Below are 14996 nucleotides of genomic sequence, written 5' to 3'. Positions count from 1 at the left end.
TAATTCCGACAAGAGTGTGAGATGTTGCTTGTGCTGTGCGATGCCACCACACTTACATACCTACACAAGTCATACACTACCAAAGTCTTTTCCATAGGACTATAGTAGCGCTCATACTTCCAACACGGGCCATTAGACGTAGGTCTTAAAGAAGAAGCTTGGGAAGAAGAAATTGTGATTAATTAATTAATGCCTTAAGAGACATTGAATGCCGGAATACTATACGTGAGAATGTTGTAACTTGTAAAAGATAATGTTGTAACTTGTAATTGAGAGAGTCTTCTAGCCTTCATCATTGTCTTCCTTAAGAAATTGCCATCAATTATGAGCTTCGAGAACTTTATATGGGTCATTCTGAGATATTTTAGTGCTCATCATCAAGATGTCATCATGACCAATTATGAAGTAAAACCTTGGTTGCACGATCCTTCTAACTGGGTTTTGATTTCGCTTCAAATTTCACTTTGGACTCGCACTCCCACTTCATACCTTTTATACTTGAATTTTCTCTAAAAGAGATGCCTTCCCACTCCCACACCCAAATCTGTTGCCACTTCTCTTCACTCTTTGTGCATCTATTAAGTAAAACTAGTTACTTCAGGAAGTTACTAACCCTTCCTGGTAATACATGTTTCTTTTTCGAACCTTCTCCCTTTGATCTGCTGGCTGCATTGATATTTTGATAAGGGGTCATCTACACCTGTTTTAGCCAACTTTCAGTGTCTCTTATGCTGGATGCTTGTCTCTCTAATTAGTAGATGTCCATCACTGAAAATTTCAGGAACAGTAGTAATCAATCCCTTGAAGACTGTTTTTGGGAAGCTTGGGCGTGCCTTTGTTCATCATCCACGCACTTAAAAGTATGATTCTTGACCAGATATGTTGTATCTCACAAATGTAGTGTGTATAGGATTTCTTTTACTCTCTTTCTGTTTTGCTTCTGCTTGTTGTGCCACAGCAAAGAACACGTGTTGAACGTATTATTGGCTTTGTCCTTGCTATTTGGGGGATCTTATTTTATACCCGCTTGTTGAGTACAATGACAGAACAATTTAGAGTAAGTTTTCGTTATCCATATTTATAAACTTATCAAGATTGTTGTTGCTCAATTATTTTCACTTACATCCTTACAACTAGCATGTGCACAGAATAATGTGCAAAAAATCAGAGAAGGAGCACAATTGCAAGTTATGGAAGCAGATCATATTGTCATCTGCGGAGTAAATAGCCATCTGACATTCATACTCAAGCAGCTAAATAAGTATCATGAGTTTGCAGTCCGTCTAGGTACTGCTACTGCCAGGTAATTTCTTTGTAAAATGTCATAGATTCCACATTATTTGTTAGGTTAAAAGCTGTGACTTAAAAGAAGGTTCTTAGGATTCCCTTGGATCAGGGCATTAATTGCTACTGCACTATTTTTAAGCAATGCAAAATTGGCTTCTTCTTCTTCTTCTTCTTTTTCCTGGGAAGTGTGGGAACATTAATCCACATTAAGAGGAATGGAGTGGGTTGAAATGCAAATGAGCTCAATGTGGCAATGAACCACATTGGGCAGAAAGACCATCCCTGCTCAATGCAAATATAGTATAGTAACCTACAAACGAAGGCTTAGATGTTATTTATATTACTTTATAACCTATAACCTTCCTAGCATGCATGTGTTGCAGGAAGCAAAGAATTCTTCTGTTGTCCGACCTTCCCAGGAAGCAGATAGAAAAGCTGGCTGATAGTATCGCCAGAGATCTAAACCATATTGATGTTCTCACAAAAAGGTACTGCATTTCTAGAACTTCTGCTGAAAAAATGCATCCTTTCTCGAAGTGCAGATTCCTTCTTCCTTCTTGGGCTGATACTTCTGTTTCCTTGTGAGACAGTGCCTGACTAAAATGGAAACAATGGAAATATAAGACAACAACAAATCTTTGGTGGATAGGGGTTAGCCCTTTGTGGTCATGAAACTCTGCTAATACAAGATTCTTTAGTTCAATATGATTCCTCCAAGAGCCAAAGGAACATTTTCTTGAACCCATTTCAGAACAGACTAATAAAACCCTACCGGCAGATGTAGTTCAATGATTTAACCCATCGACACAAACCTGATTTTATTGATTAAATTTTTGAAAAAGGATTATGGCACTCAAATATACCAAAGATTAGTGCATAAGCTGTAGGCACCCAGTGACACTTGCCATTTCTTGGAAACCATCTTTATGCCATCTCTATTTAAGTGAGCATTTCCATTTTCTGTTTGCTTTTCTCTAGCAACTTTTCCTTCTCCTTTCTTCCTCTTCTTTATCTTCCATGGATCTTACAGAGAAGAAGTTGCCAATCTTTGACCATTAATTCAGTTGCAAATAGGAGTCGGATGTAGTGTTCATGGCCATTAATTCTTGCGTTCTGTTGAAACATGTGGATGTGTTTGCTGATTGTTCTCATCAAGTGTTGTGTGCACATAGTGTGATGTGTGTAAGTGGGATGTTCTCCTATCATGAAAGGTTAGCTGATATTTGTGTGAGCATTGTGGTATTTGTCTTAACACTTTATTCTAATGGATATGAAAAGTGATCCAAAATCTAATATATAAATCTGTCAGATTTTCTAGGGTTTCAACTAACCTCTATAAAATTAAATGGAGGAAATTTATCTCCAATGATCTAAATCTATTCAAGTGTTTTTAACTGCCAAAGATAAATTGAAATATTTGACCATGGAGAAGCCATATGGGAGTGATGACACGTATTATCAATCGATCTAGGAGAATGCTCAGATTATGATATGGTTGTGGTATAGTACGGAAACCTCTATAATTGTTAATATAATGTCTTCGGATATTGTAATGGGGGTTTGGGATGCATTATGAGAGATTTATTTGTCAAAAAAAAAAATAAATAAATAAATCTCGTACATACTAGTTATTTGAAGAGATTTTCTCATTCCTACAAGGAGACAAGTCACTTGGTGAATATTATTCAAGGAGACAAGGACTGTTGGAGGAACTAAATGTGATCAACCTTTCACTAGTGATATGGAAAAGTAACGTCAACAATGTGAGGAGTTTTGTTTGGCTAAGTTCATATATGATTTAAAAGCTAAATATGAGCTAATACATGCATAAATCTTGGGTGGCAATGATGTACCATCTTTGAATGAAGTGTATGCTCACCTTGAAGGTATAGAGAATGCTAGTGTATTGTATTTATTGTGTGTGGTTAGTGGGTGGCCCTTTTAGTGTAAGTGCATGTGCACACTTCCCTATTCTCTTGCAGTGTACTATATGCTTTATCATAATAAAATATTATGTGTTAGGGCAAGCAAGCCTAACATATTATCTCTCCCAAACTCTCCTCCTTCTCTCTCAATATTCTCATCTCTTCTTCACATTATCCTCATCAAATCCTTCTCTACTTGGTATCAAAGCGGAAGGTCCTATGTTCGAATCTCGAGAGCAGCAAATATGCCTTGCTAATATATTATTCTCCCACGGGGGGTCAGGAAAATCAGGTCCGGCCCAAGAACTGGGAAATTAAGCCCGACCTATTTATGGTGTGAGTGTCCTTCCACCTTCATCAATATGTTCCCGTGCGGAGTTCCCACCTCACACGTGCGAGGGGGTGTTGAAGTGATAAAGTCCCTTGATATACATTGATACACCACACTCTGACAGCTTAAGCTTTTGGAGTAAATGGTTATTTGACAGAAGGCATATCCCTTGGCTTTACAGGTAGAGTCAATGATAGCTCTACTTTGGCATCATTTACTAGATGTGTTGGTTGAGGCGGTGGAGGAAATCAAGGTGGTTGTGGTGAAGCGGGAGAAGGTTGTGGACCTAGGAAGTACACCCATTGTGGCTTACAAATCACTTCGTTCAAAAATGTTAAAGCCAACTTGTGCTAATTAGACATCTTGTACTGGAGAGAGCAGTAGATCTCATTCCACGAGTTCTACCTCTACAACTCAACAACCACATATATATAAAGAGGCAGTTATGCTTACCCAAGATGAATATTCCAAGTTATTAAAGAACCAACTTGTATCCACTACTGCTTCCACTGCTACAACTACATATTGTGAACTCAAATATGATATGTTTTGGGTCCCAGTCCTCTATTCTAGGGGTCGTTGACTCTGCAGCATTTGACCATGTGATAGGTGAGTCCATGGCCTTTTCCTTTATTGATACATTGTTGACGAGTTCATCTGTCACTTTGGTAGATGGTTCCCAGTCCAAAGTGTGTGGAATAGGTGTTGTTAATCCAAGTTTTTCTCTTTCATTGTCATCTGGTCGTTACATCCCCAAATTTCCTTTAAGCCTTATGTTTGTTAGTAGACTCACCACTTCTCTTAATTGCTCTGTGATCTTTTATCCTTCACACTATGTTTTCCAGGAACTACATACGAAAAAGAAGATTGGTGGAAGACATGAACATGATAGGTTGTACTATCTTGACTATGAAGTAGTTAGCACATTAGCATAAAAGAACATCTCTCCGTATTAGTGGCACTGTCGTCTTGGTCATCCATTCTCAAAGAATCTCAAAAATGTTATTTCTTGTCGTCAGTGTCAGTTTTAGAGTGTGAAGTATGTGAGCCGAGTAAACATTATCAAGTCACTTTCCGTGCACGTGTGGAAAATTGTAGCTTCATTCCTTTTTCTTTGGTCCATTAAGATGTTTGGAGATTGGTTAAAGTCTTCAGTAAGTTAGGGTATAAGTATTTTGTTACATTTATTGATGATTATTCAAAGATGACTTGGCTTTATTTAAAAAGATAGATATAAATTCTTTTATGTTTTTGGGACTTATCAATTATCATATGAAAGTATAAAATAAGTTTAATTCCAAAGTGTTTGTGTTTTGTTAAGAAAATGATGAGCACATGTCCAAACCTTTTAGCTTTATTTCTCTGAGAAAGGTATCTTGCATTAAACATTGTGTGCATACACTCCACAACAAAACAGTGTTGCAAAACAGAAAAATTGTCAGCTTGAGGTGACATGTGCTTTATTGATTCATATGAATGTTTTTAACAGTATTTGGAGTGATGCAGTTCTAATAAATCGAATGTCCGCAACTATTTTAATAGGCCAATCGCATTATGCGATTTTATTTCCAGATATTTCACTGTTTTATTTGCCTCTTAAGGTTTTTGAATGTGTATACTTTGTTCATCAGTTGAAGTTGGAACATGCTAATCCTAGATTAAATTCATTTTTCTGGGGTACTCTAGAACACAAAGGGGTTACTGTAGATATTATAGTCCTTCACTTTAAAGACAATTTGTGTGTGGGGATTTGACTTTTTTTTTTGGGTCCATTCCATTCTTCTCAAAGGGATGTAAATCTCTTTACTTGAAAGCCTTCCCCTTAGTGCATGTGCTTTTTCTTGATGAAGAAGGCACTATCCAATCGCTTCCTTCCACTGATTCATTGCTTCTTGTTGTGCCTCCTCTTAAAATCTACCCATAACTAAAACGAGAAGACAATACGTCCAATTATGATGTGCCATCCATGATATCTTCTTTCAAGCCGATTGATTCAGTGCATCCTCCCATATCTCTTAATTCATTGATGTTCCTATTGCTTTGAGAAAAGGTAAGCATGCGTTCACCAACAATCCTATCTTTAGATATGTTTCCTTTCAATGCCTGTCCTCCACTTCCCATAGATTTGCCGTATCTTTGTCATCTCATTTTGTTCCTAAGTCATACCAGGAAGCCTTGTTACATTAGGGGTGGAAGTAGGAGATGAAAGATGAAATGGTTGCACTTTATTAGAAAAACACTTCCGAGTTAACTAGCCTTCCCACTAGTAAACGCATTGTTATTTGTCGGTGGGCGGACACCATTAAATTTTTGCCCAATAGTACAACTGAATGATTAAAAGCTTGCTTGGTTGCAAAGGGATATACTTAGACATTTGGTGTTGAGTATACTGAAACTTTCTCTCCACTCAGCAGCTCTCTCCTCAACCTGATGAGAACATCTGTGCATTATCCGTTCGAGTGTACACGAGGAGGAGGGCATCGGTATCTCTTTGGTTAGACGACCCATCCATGGGGCCCAATGGGTCCAGATGATCATTAGAGCTACTCGTGGAAGATCCCACATTGGGAAGATGCACATGAGTTGCATTCCGATGAGTATTGGGCCATTAATCTTCATTGACACATTGTTTCGACTGTTGGATCGCGATCAGGGATCATTATCACAATATGATCGAGATCGTGACCGCCCGTGGGGCCTGATGGATGACATAGAGGTCATTTGATGGCATAGATTTGTTTTAGGGTTTATTTATTAGTCTATTTTACATTTTGGACCTTTTATGAGCTTTATGTTATGTTTTTTTCTAGTTTTAGAGGTGATTTGGTAAAATGACAATTAGTGAGGCATTATTATAATTTTCTACAACTTGAGAATACAAAAAGGAGGGACGCGTGAAGCCTAGCCAAACAACCCACACGTGTGACTGTATGACCACATGTGTAAACCGCCACAACTGGCCATACGGTCAGCCCTACATCCCCTTGATTCCTCGTTGTTTCCCCATCAAAGCCTCCTTGAATTCCATACCCCAACCCTATTCTAAACCTTAGATTCCCAAATTCCAAATTTCCCAAATCATATAAACCCTAGATTTCTAATTACCTTAATTGGCCTAAAATTCCAAACACTCAACTCTTCAATTCTCCAATTCCCATCAATTATGACCTGAAAACCCCAAATCCTTTAACCAATCAAGCAATCTAAGCCCTAATTTCAGTCCCCTAAATCCCATGAACCCTAAGTTAAACTAAACTCTAATTGAACAAACCCTAGTTAGTATTAGCTTCCCTTTTGAATTTAAATTAGTTCATATGCTAATTGGATGTCTTTACGTCCATAAGATCCTATAATTTAGTGTTTTAATGGCCATGCAATGTGTAGTTATTACATATATGGTCTGAATTTTTCAGTCAAATGCTTGATTCTCGATATGTGTGATGATTTAGTGTAATTCGTAAGTTTTAATTATTTAGATTAAGTGGCTGATTGATCTCACTTGGACTATTTAATCACATGCATGCGTCTTGCATCAAATTTGGTAATCAAAGCCCATAGGTTTAGCTTAGGCTATTTTTGTCGCATCTAAGTTAGAATTGCATTTAGGTTGGAATTTCGCATTTTAGGGTTTGAGTTTCTTTTATTCACATATAGCTTGCATTCCATATCATCATGCCCCATAGCATTGCACTCCATCATCCCCAACTTAGTGGGTGTTTGGCGCATGGTATTTGACGGGATTAGGTGGTATGGGATTAAAAAAATGTAATTATTGCATGTGACAGGGATTGTCCCCTATAGGTTATGACCATGGGATACCATGGGACAAACATAACTTCATGCTGTGTTTGTGTCATGGTGGCATTCAGTCCTTCGTTTGTTGGCTATTAAATGGATATACCAACCATCATTTGGAACCATTGAAAATAACGTATATATGTTATATCTGCACCCTCCATCCATTTTGAAACCTCATTTTATGGCATGGGCCCAAAAATGAGGCAAATCTAGAGCTTACATTGAGCACAACATAGAAAGCAGTGGGGATAATGACTGCCATCATTGAAATCTTCCTAGGGTCCACTGTGATGTTTATTTTCCACCCAACCTGTTCATAAGGTCAAACAGACTTGGATGTAGGGAAATCACAAATATCAGCTTGACCCAAAACTTCCGTAGCCCTCAAGAAGTTTTTAGTGGTAGGCGTTCAATCCCCACTGCTTTCTGTGGTGGGGTCCACTTGAGCTTTGGATCTACCTGATTTTTAGGCCCATGCCCTAAAATGATCTCAAAAAATGGGTGGACAGGGTGGATATAGCCCACACATCACTGAGGGACCTACAGAACTTGCTGGCATCAACAAATCTTTTCGAACTTTTCCAAATAGTATGGCTAGAAGCAATGCTACAATGCTCATAATTCAGGAGGGACCACATGCAATTCCATTTAACCTAATCCCGGCCTTTCCCATTCTCTACAAATGCTGGATGGAATTTGCATGGGACCAAATGCAATTCCATCCCACCCAATGTTCCAGTTGTCGGTATCGCTACAAGTTTCGCTGGCTGGAGATAAAGATATGATATCGTTATCGCTAATAACTGGAAATGCGAGGAAAACGGTGGAATTTTTCAATGAAATTTCAAGAGATGCCTAAATACACATATTTGCATACTTAGGAATCAAAAAATTATAAAAAGAATGCATGCATAATAAGTTTTCATGTAATTAGGGCTTAAAAGCATGTGTTGTCGTAAGAAATCAATCCAATAGTAGAACAACAATCACTCAAATCTCATTAAACCAATCAACAAGCATAATGCATTCATAAATTTTATGATCCATCCAACAATCCAACCATCTAAACATCCATCCATCCATCCCACCTAATAATCCAAACATTCATCTATCCATCCATCCATCCCATCAAATCATCCGAACATCCATCTCATCCAATCATCCAAACACTCATCCATCCATCCCTATCCATCAAACTATCCATCATCCATCCATCCAATAATCCAACCATCCATCCATGCCATCAAATCATCCATACATCCATTCCATCTATCCATCCAACCACCCAAACATCCATCCATCCATCCATTCCATCTATCCATCCAACCATTTAATCATCTCATCTAATCATCCATCCATCCAACCATCCCATCCATCCTATCCAAACATCCATACACCCATCCCATCTATCCATCCATTCCATCTATCCATCCAATCAACCCATACATCCATCCATCCATCCAACCAACCATCCCATCCATCCTATCCAAACATCCATACACCCATCCCATCCCATCTATCCATCCATTCCATCTATCCATCCAACCAACCCATCCATCCATCCATCCATCCCGTCTATCCATCCAAACATCTATCCCATCCCATTCCATCCATGCATCCAACCATCTAACCATTGGGAGTGGATTAGGTGCAGACCTCACCTAAGATGATGGCCTCCACCTTAATTTACATATTCTATATCCATAGGTTTTACAAGATCCTTTTAGGGCATGAGCCTAAAATGAAGTGGATCCAATTCTCAAGTGGACCTTATCATAGGAAATAATGTTGACTGACCGTAAATGGGCCACAAAAGTTTTGGATCAAGTTGATATTTCCTTTTTTGTTTATGTGACCTTAGCAATAGGTTGGATGGCAAATAAACATTATGGAAACATTAAGGTGGGCCCTAGGAAGTTTTTAATGGTATGACATTTAATTACATGGTGTGGAACTCACGTTATAAAAGTAATTTAGAAGTTACCTAAATTTTTAGTTTTATTTCTAGTCAAAATAGTGGTGACCCATGCAGTTAAATGGGAAAAACTCACATTTTTGATAAACTTAAAAAGTAAAATTAAATGGTGATCCATCGATATGAACTTATCAACAGGTTGGATGGTCAACAAACATTACAGTGGACCTTCGGAAATTTTTATTGTTGGTTGTTCAATGACCACTATTTCTTTTAGAGTGGTCCACTTGAGATTTGTATCTCCTTCATTTTTAGGGAAATTTCCTAAAATAATCTGTAAAAACAGATGGACGGCGTGGATATGCAATGCATACATTGAAGTGGGCCCTACGGAATCCCACCCTCACGGTAGGTTCTAGGTCGTGAGGTCGGAGCCGATGGGATTAGGTGCGGCAATCAAATGGTGCACCACTTACAGTGGGGCCCACCTTGATGTATTTATTGTATATCCATGCCACTTATCCATTTTTACATTTCATTTTGGATACAAGTCAAACTTAAGTAGATTCAAATCTTAGGGTGACCATCACATAAGAAAGAGTGGTGATTAACTGTTAAAACCTTTTCATGGGTCACAAAAGTTTTGGATCAACCTGATATTTGTGCTTTTCCCTTCATCCAGATTTACGTGACCTTATCAATAGGTTGGATGACATATAAACATTAGAAAAACATTACAATGGGCCCTAGGAAGTTTTTAATGGTGGAGGTTTAACAAACACATTTTCTTAGAATATGGTCCACCTGAGAGTTAGATCTACTTGGGCTTGTATCCTAGAATGACCTATAAAAACTTATGGATGGCATAGATTTATTAGGAATACATCAAGGTGGGCCCCACAATAAGGGTTGCACCATCTTCGGTAAAGCCCAAGTCGTACGGAATTCACTCCCTAAAAATTTTAAGAGTTAAGAGCAAGAGACCTGGGCGCGGATTAGCTACTGAGGTTGAGTAGTGAGACTCGCTACCGAAGTGACGTCACCAAGTTCCGTGGGCCCCACCATGATGTATGTTTTGTATCAACACGTTCCATCCATTTGGAGAGATCATCTCAGGGCAATATCCAAAGAATGAGTTAAATCCAAAGCTCCAGTGGACCCCAGCACATAAAACAGTGGGGACAGTGACGCCCACCATTAAAAACTTATAAAGGCCACAAAAGTTTTAGATTAAGCTAATATTTGTGTTTTCTCTTATTTCATGTCTTTTTTAACTTATGAACAGGTTGGATTTCAAATAAACATCATGGTGGGCCTTAGGATAGTTTCATAAGGGGGGAATCATTCTCCCCACTATTTTCTGTGGTGGGTTCCACTACAGATTTTTATCTGCCTCGTTCTTTGGCTCATGACTTAAAATGATATCTCAAAATGGATGGACGGTGTGGATATAACACATACATCGTAGAGGGGCCCACAAAACTTGGTGATGTCACTTCAGTAGCCCACTCGCTACTCAACCTGTCAGTATCTAATCCGCGTCCGAGAGAGCTTTCGTTTTTACGAAAGTCTCCCGTTTTCTCCGGAAAACCTGCAATATGATGAGATTTCGATCTTTTTCCCTAAAAAATCCGAAAATCTCTCCAGAAATTTATCCTTTCCTTTTTCAAATCCGAACGCAAATCCCTGTAAACCTCAATGAAATCGGGTTCTCTTTCAAATATTCTCTTCGAAGAAAAAAAAAAAAAAAAGGGTGTTTTTTTTAGGGTTTTCGTATCTCCTAAAATTCGCAGCAATCAACCGTGATTGGCCCATTAAATCCAACCGAAAGCCACTTCCGCAGGTAGATCTCGAGAAAAAAAAGGTAAGAGAGATTTTTTCTATATATATTTTATATTTCTTCCAATTTTTTTCCAATAATAGGGAGAATGATCGCTTTTTTTTTTTTTCGATAAAATCGAAAATATCGCCGATATTTCATCGACATTAGGAAGAGGAAAGAAAATCTAGTGTTTCGGTATCGTTGGTTTAGCGACACCGATAATATCGCCGATATTATCAATTTCTCGTCGATAATGAAAACACCGATCCCATCTAATACCATGCACCAAAAGCCCCCTTAGAGTGTCAGGTCTAGGTTATTTCAGCACCCTTAGTTTATGCCCACCCGTACAGGGCGTGGGTTTGGTCTTCATCCTACGTTTAACATGGAGTAGCTTGTCGAGGCGATTAACGTCCTAACTACCCATCTGACCACCCTTGAAATTTTGTGTAAGACCACCAATACTTGTGTTACCGCCCTCTGTGAAGTGACAAATTCACATATTGACTAGTTAGAGCAGTCCCTTTGGGCAACCCCTGATAATGGGGAGGATGGCCAGTCTCTAGTGGGAGTCCAAGCTAGGTCAGGTCCAGTTAGAGGCAGAGTTCACGCAGATGTTAGAGTTCCAGTCTGAGGTGATGAACATGGGAGAGTTTGTACGCCACCACCTCGTAGGGAGCACCGCGATCATTTGGACCCTAATGAACGCTTGATGAAAAGCATCAAAGTGGACGCTCCTAACTTTGATGGTTGCATAGACCCTAAGGAACTTCTTGACTAGCTAGCAGACATGGACCACTACTTCAAGTGGTATGATATGTCAAATTGCTGTCAAGTTGGGTTCACCAAGATGAAGCTGGTGGGCCAAGCAAAACTGTTTAGGACAAATGTGGAGCGAAAGGTTGAAAGATCTAGAGGGGATCCAAGCTCTCTTTGGGTTGAGATGAAAGAGGTATTAAGAGAGAAATATCTTCCCCTTTCCTATCGACAAAGGATCATGGATCAATGGCATTCCCTTAGGCAAGGATCCATGTTTGTAGCTGATTACATTGCATGCTTTGATGAATTCATGATACGATGTAATGTCGAGGAGGACCCATTAGTCACACTGTCCCGTTTTAGAATGGGCCTCCGCCCAGAGATCCAATGTGAGCTCATTCGTCAAGAGGTGAGCACTCTAGAGCATGCCTATTAGGTGGTGCAGGAGTTGGAGTGATATCTGAAACTGCATTTCCTGAGGCGAGTTGATACAAGAGATTATAACGTCAAGCCCACTCTGTAAGGAACCATGCCAAACATTGGAAATCAACTCAAGGGCCATACTAGTTCGAGACCTGCCTACAAAGATGAAAATGGTAAGGGGTTGGCTAGTACTAGTGCGCGGGCTGATGAGTCCACCCGATGTTACAGGTGAGAAGGGTATAGCCACTTCACTCAATAGTGCCCCACCAGAGAGCAAGGCAAGGCACTTGTAATTGGTAAGATGGCCGAGGATGAGCATGATGAATTTGAAGATGAGGAGCTCTACGAACCTGAGGTGAGTCCTAGCGATGAGGAAGTTGAAGAGCCTGAGACCGCTCTTCTTGTAGTCGTCCAATGTGCCTTAACACAGTTTTAGGAGAACGACGATTGGCGTAGAACTGCCGTCTTCCATACTTATGTCAAGTGTGGAGACGAGCTGCAAAGCGATTATAGATAATGACAGTTGCACCAATGTGGTCTTAGCGAGCACAATGGCTTGGCTAGGTTTAAAGCCTGTTTCCCATCCTCAACCATATCGTGTTCTTTGGGTTAACACATCCTTCATTCCAGTGTCCTAGCAGTGTCTTATCCTTATCCAGTTTGGATATTGCAAAGGCACGTTGTGATGTGATGTGTTGCCTATGAATGTTGGCCACATCATCTTGGGTAGGCCTTGGTTGTATGACAAGGACACAACGCTATTCGGTCGGTCGAATACGTGTTCGTTTATGTATGAAAGGGAAGAGGAAAATATAAAAGTTCGAAAAAGAATACCTCTTTTGATAAAGAGAAAAAAGAATATGGAAGATAAGTGGTGGAAGTCTCACACCTTCGTCGTCGAAAAGGAATGGTCTCACACCAAACCTAAGATGCAAATCACATGGGTGAAATCTTCAAATCACATGAAGAGAGAAGTTTTTTATTTTTTATGATTACTATACACCAAATTTTGGTTGACAGCCGCCGTAGAACTCCGATTTTGGGACTTCCAACTATCGCATACTAAGTCCCATAAGCGGAGCTCTACAAGGAGGATTTCTGAAAGTAAAGACGACAAACACGTATCATTTCTCAAAATTTCATCATATTCAACATATGTTATTGCGTATAATTGAGCACATCAAGGCAAAACCAAAACATAAACCATGTCATATTTACTATACGTGATGTACATATTCAGGGTATTACAAAAAAATATATACACTGATATGTACAAAACAAAGCTCCAGTAGCCTCTACTCTTGCAGCTTCCTGCTCTCATCTGTAAATAAAAAAAAAAAAAAATAGAAAGGAAAGCTTGAGCTACTAAGCCCAGTGAGTGCGTGTGTGCAGTGAAAATGCATGTTTCATGTCATGCTCATATAATGCACAAGCCTACTGGACCGATAACAATAAAATAAAAATACAATGCATTATGCCACTTTTTTATGTTCCAAATCATTTTTATATACAGGGGTGGGACTTCTACCCACTTGTAACGTACATACTCTTTCAACGTTTCAACAACTTTCCACATTTCCCAATTGGATCACCAAGTTCTGAAACAGAGGTGGGACTCGCATATGATTGCTACCCACTTGTATAGGCTTTTTCCACCACGGTCAACTACAGAGGTGGGACTAGGGGTGCACACGGGTCGGTTTGGTCCGGTTCTGGGGTGAAACAGGAACCGAACCGTTCCTAACGGTTCTGCCATTTTTGGAACCTGAACCGAACCGTTGGTACCCTGGAACCGGACAGGAACCGGACCGTGAAAAACGGTTCGGTTCCGGATCGGTTCCACGATTCTGGCTAGCAATGTGGAGACTATAACGTGGTGGGCCACCTAAGTCAAGTTGGGGCACAACCGGTGAATGGTCTAGATCAGACACCATCAAGCGACATCTCCAATAGACTTCAGTGCACCAGATATAGAAATCGGCGAGTTGCAATTGGTAGATGTACCAATAGCCTTTTCAATTAAAACACTAAAATGACGATTTCCAATCTATATCTAATAACTTCAAAGATTGCTAATAAATCATGAAAAAAGAAAAAAAAAAAAAAAACCTAGAAATCTTGAATTTACATAACCAGAACCCATCTGAAGGGGTAAAAAGCAAGCGCATACACAAGCAGAGAGAGAGAGAGAGAGAGAGAGAGAGAGAGTGAATCTGGACCTTTGATTGTTGTTCCACTAGAGATCGGAGGAGGGTTTGTTGTCTTGAATGATGTTGTAATCGAGAATATCCCAACCGTCGTCTTGAAATGGGTCCATCTCTCTCTCTCTCTCTCTCTCTCTCTCTCTCTCTCTCTCTGTGAAGAAAAAATAAAGAAAAACAGAAAACCCAACTTCAAGGATTTCGAAGGAGCGAAATCTGAAATGTTTATTTCCTTTCTTTTACTTTTCTTCTCCCCCTTTTCATTGCATATATGGGTCTGTTTTAGTATACAATTACGAGGATGCCATGTGATTTAGTTGAATGACGAAAGTACCCCTACCAACTAACGAAGAGAAATGCCGCTAAAATTGAAGAGGCGGTTCGGTTCGGTTCGGTTCTACAGGGCCCTAAAGCGGAACCGATCCGTATCCAACGGTTCTTAAAATTTTGGAACCGGAATCGGAACCGGTGCTTTCTAGAATCGGAACAAACCGGACCGATCCAACGGTTCCGGTCCGGTTCCACGGTTCTACCG

The 14996-nt window shown here is 39.6% G+C and overlaps 1 protein-coding gene across 10 annotated transcripts in view; it reads left to right on the top strand.

The window, feature by feature from the left end:
* The window catches only part of LOC131233525 (putative ion channel POLLUX-like 2), a 99465-nt gene that overhangs the window by 39157 nt on the left and 45312 nt on the right, over positions 1–14996 (top strand). For 8 of the 10 annotated variants that reach the window (XM_058230271.1, XM_058230272.1, XM_058230270.1 and 5 more), the window contains 4 exons: positions 782–860; positions 959–1057; positions 1149–1303; positions 1671–1775. The exons of 1 other annotated variant lie outside the window; for it this stretch is intronic. In XM_058230271.1, the coding sequence (XP_058086254.1) occupies positions 782–860; positions 959–1057; positions 1149–1303; positions 1671–1775 (438 nt within the window). The remainder of the gene's footprint in view (positions 1–781; positions 861–958; positions 1058–1148; positions 1304–1670; positions 1776–14996) is intronic. One more of the 10 variants, XM_058230276.1, reaches the window with a different exon arrangement.

This window comes from Magnolia sinica, chromosome 18 (assembly GCF_029962835.1).
Source record: "Magnolia sinica isolate HGM2019 chromosome 18, MsV1, whole genome shotgun sequence".
NCBI classification, from domain to species: domain Eukaryota; kingdom Viridiplantae; phylum Streptophyta; class Magnoliopsida; order Magnoliales; family Magnoliaceae; genus Magnolia; species Magnolia sinica.
This window is presented reverse-complemented; position numbering and strand designations above follow the sequence as displayed.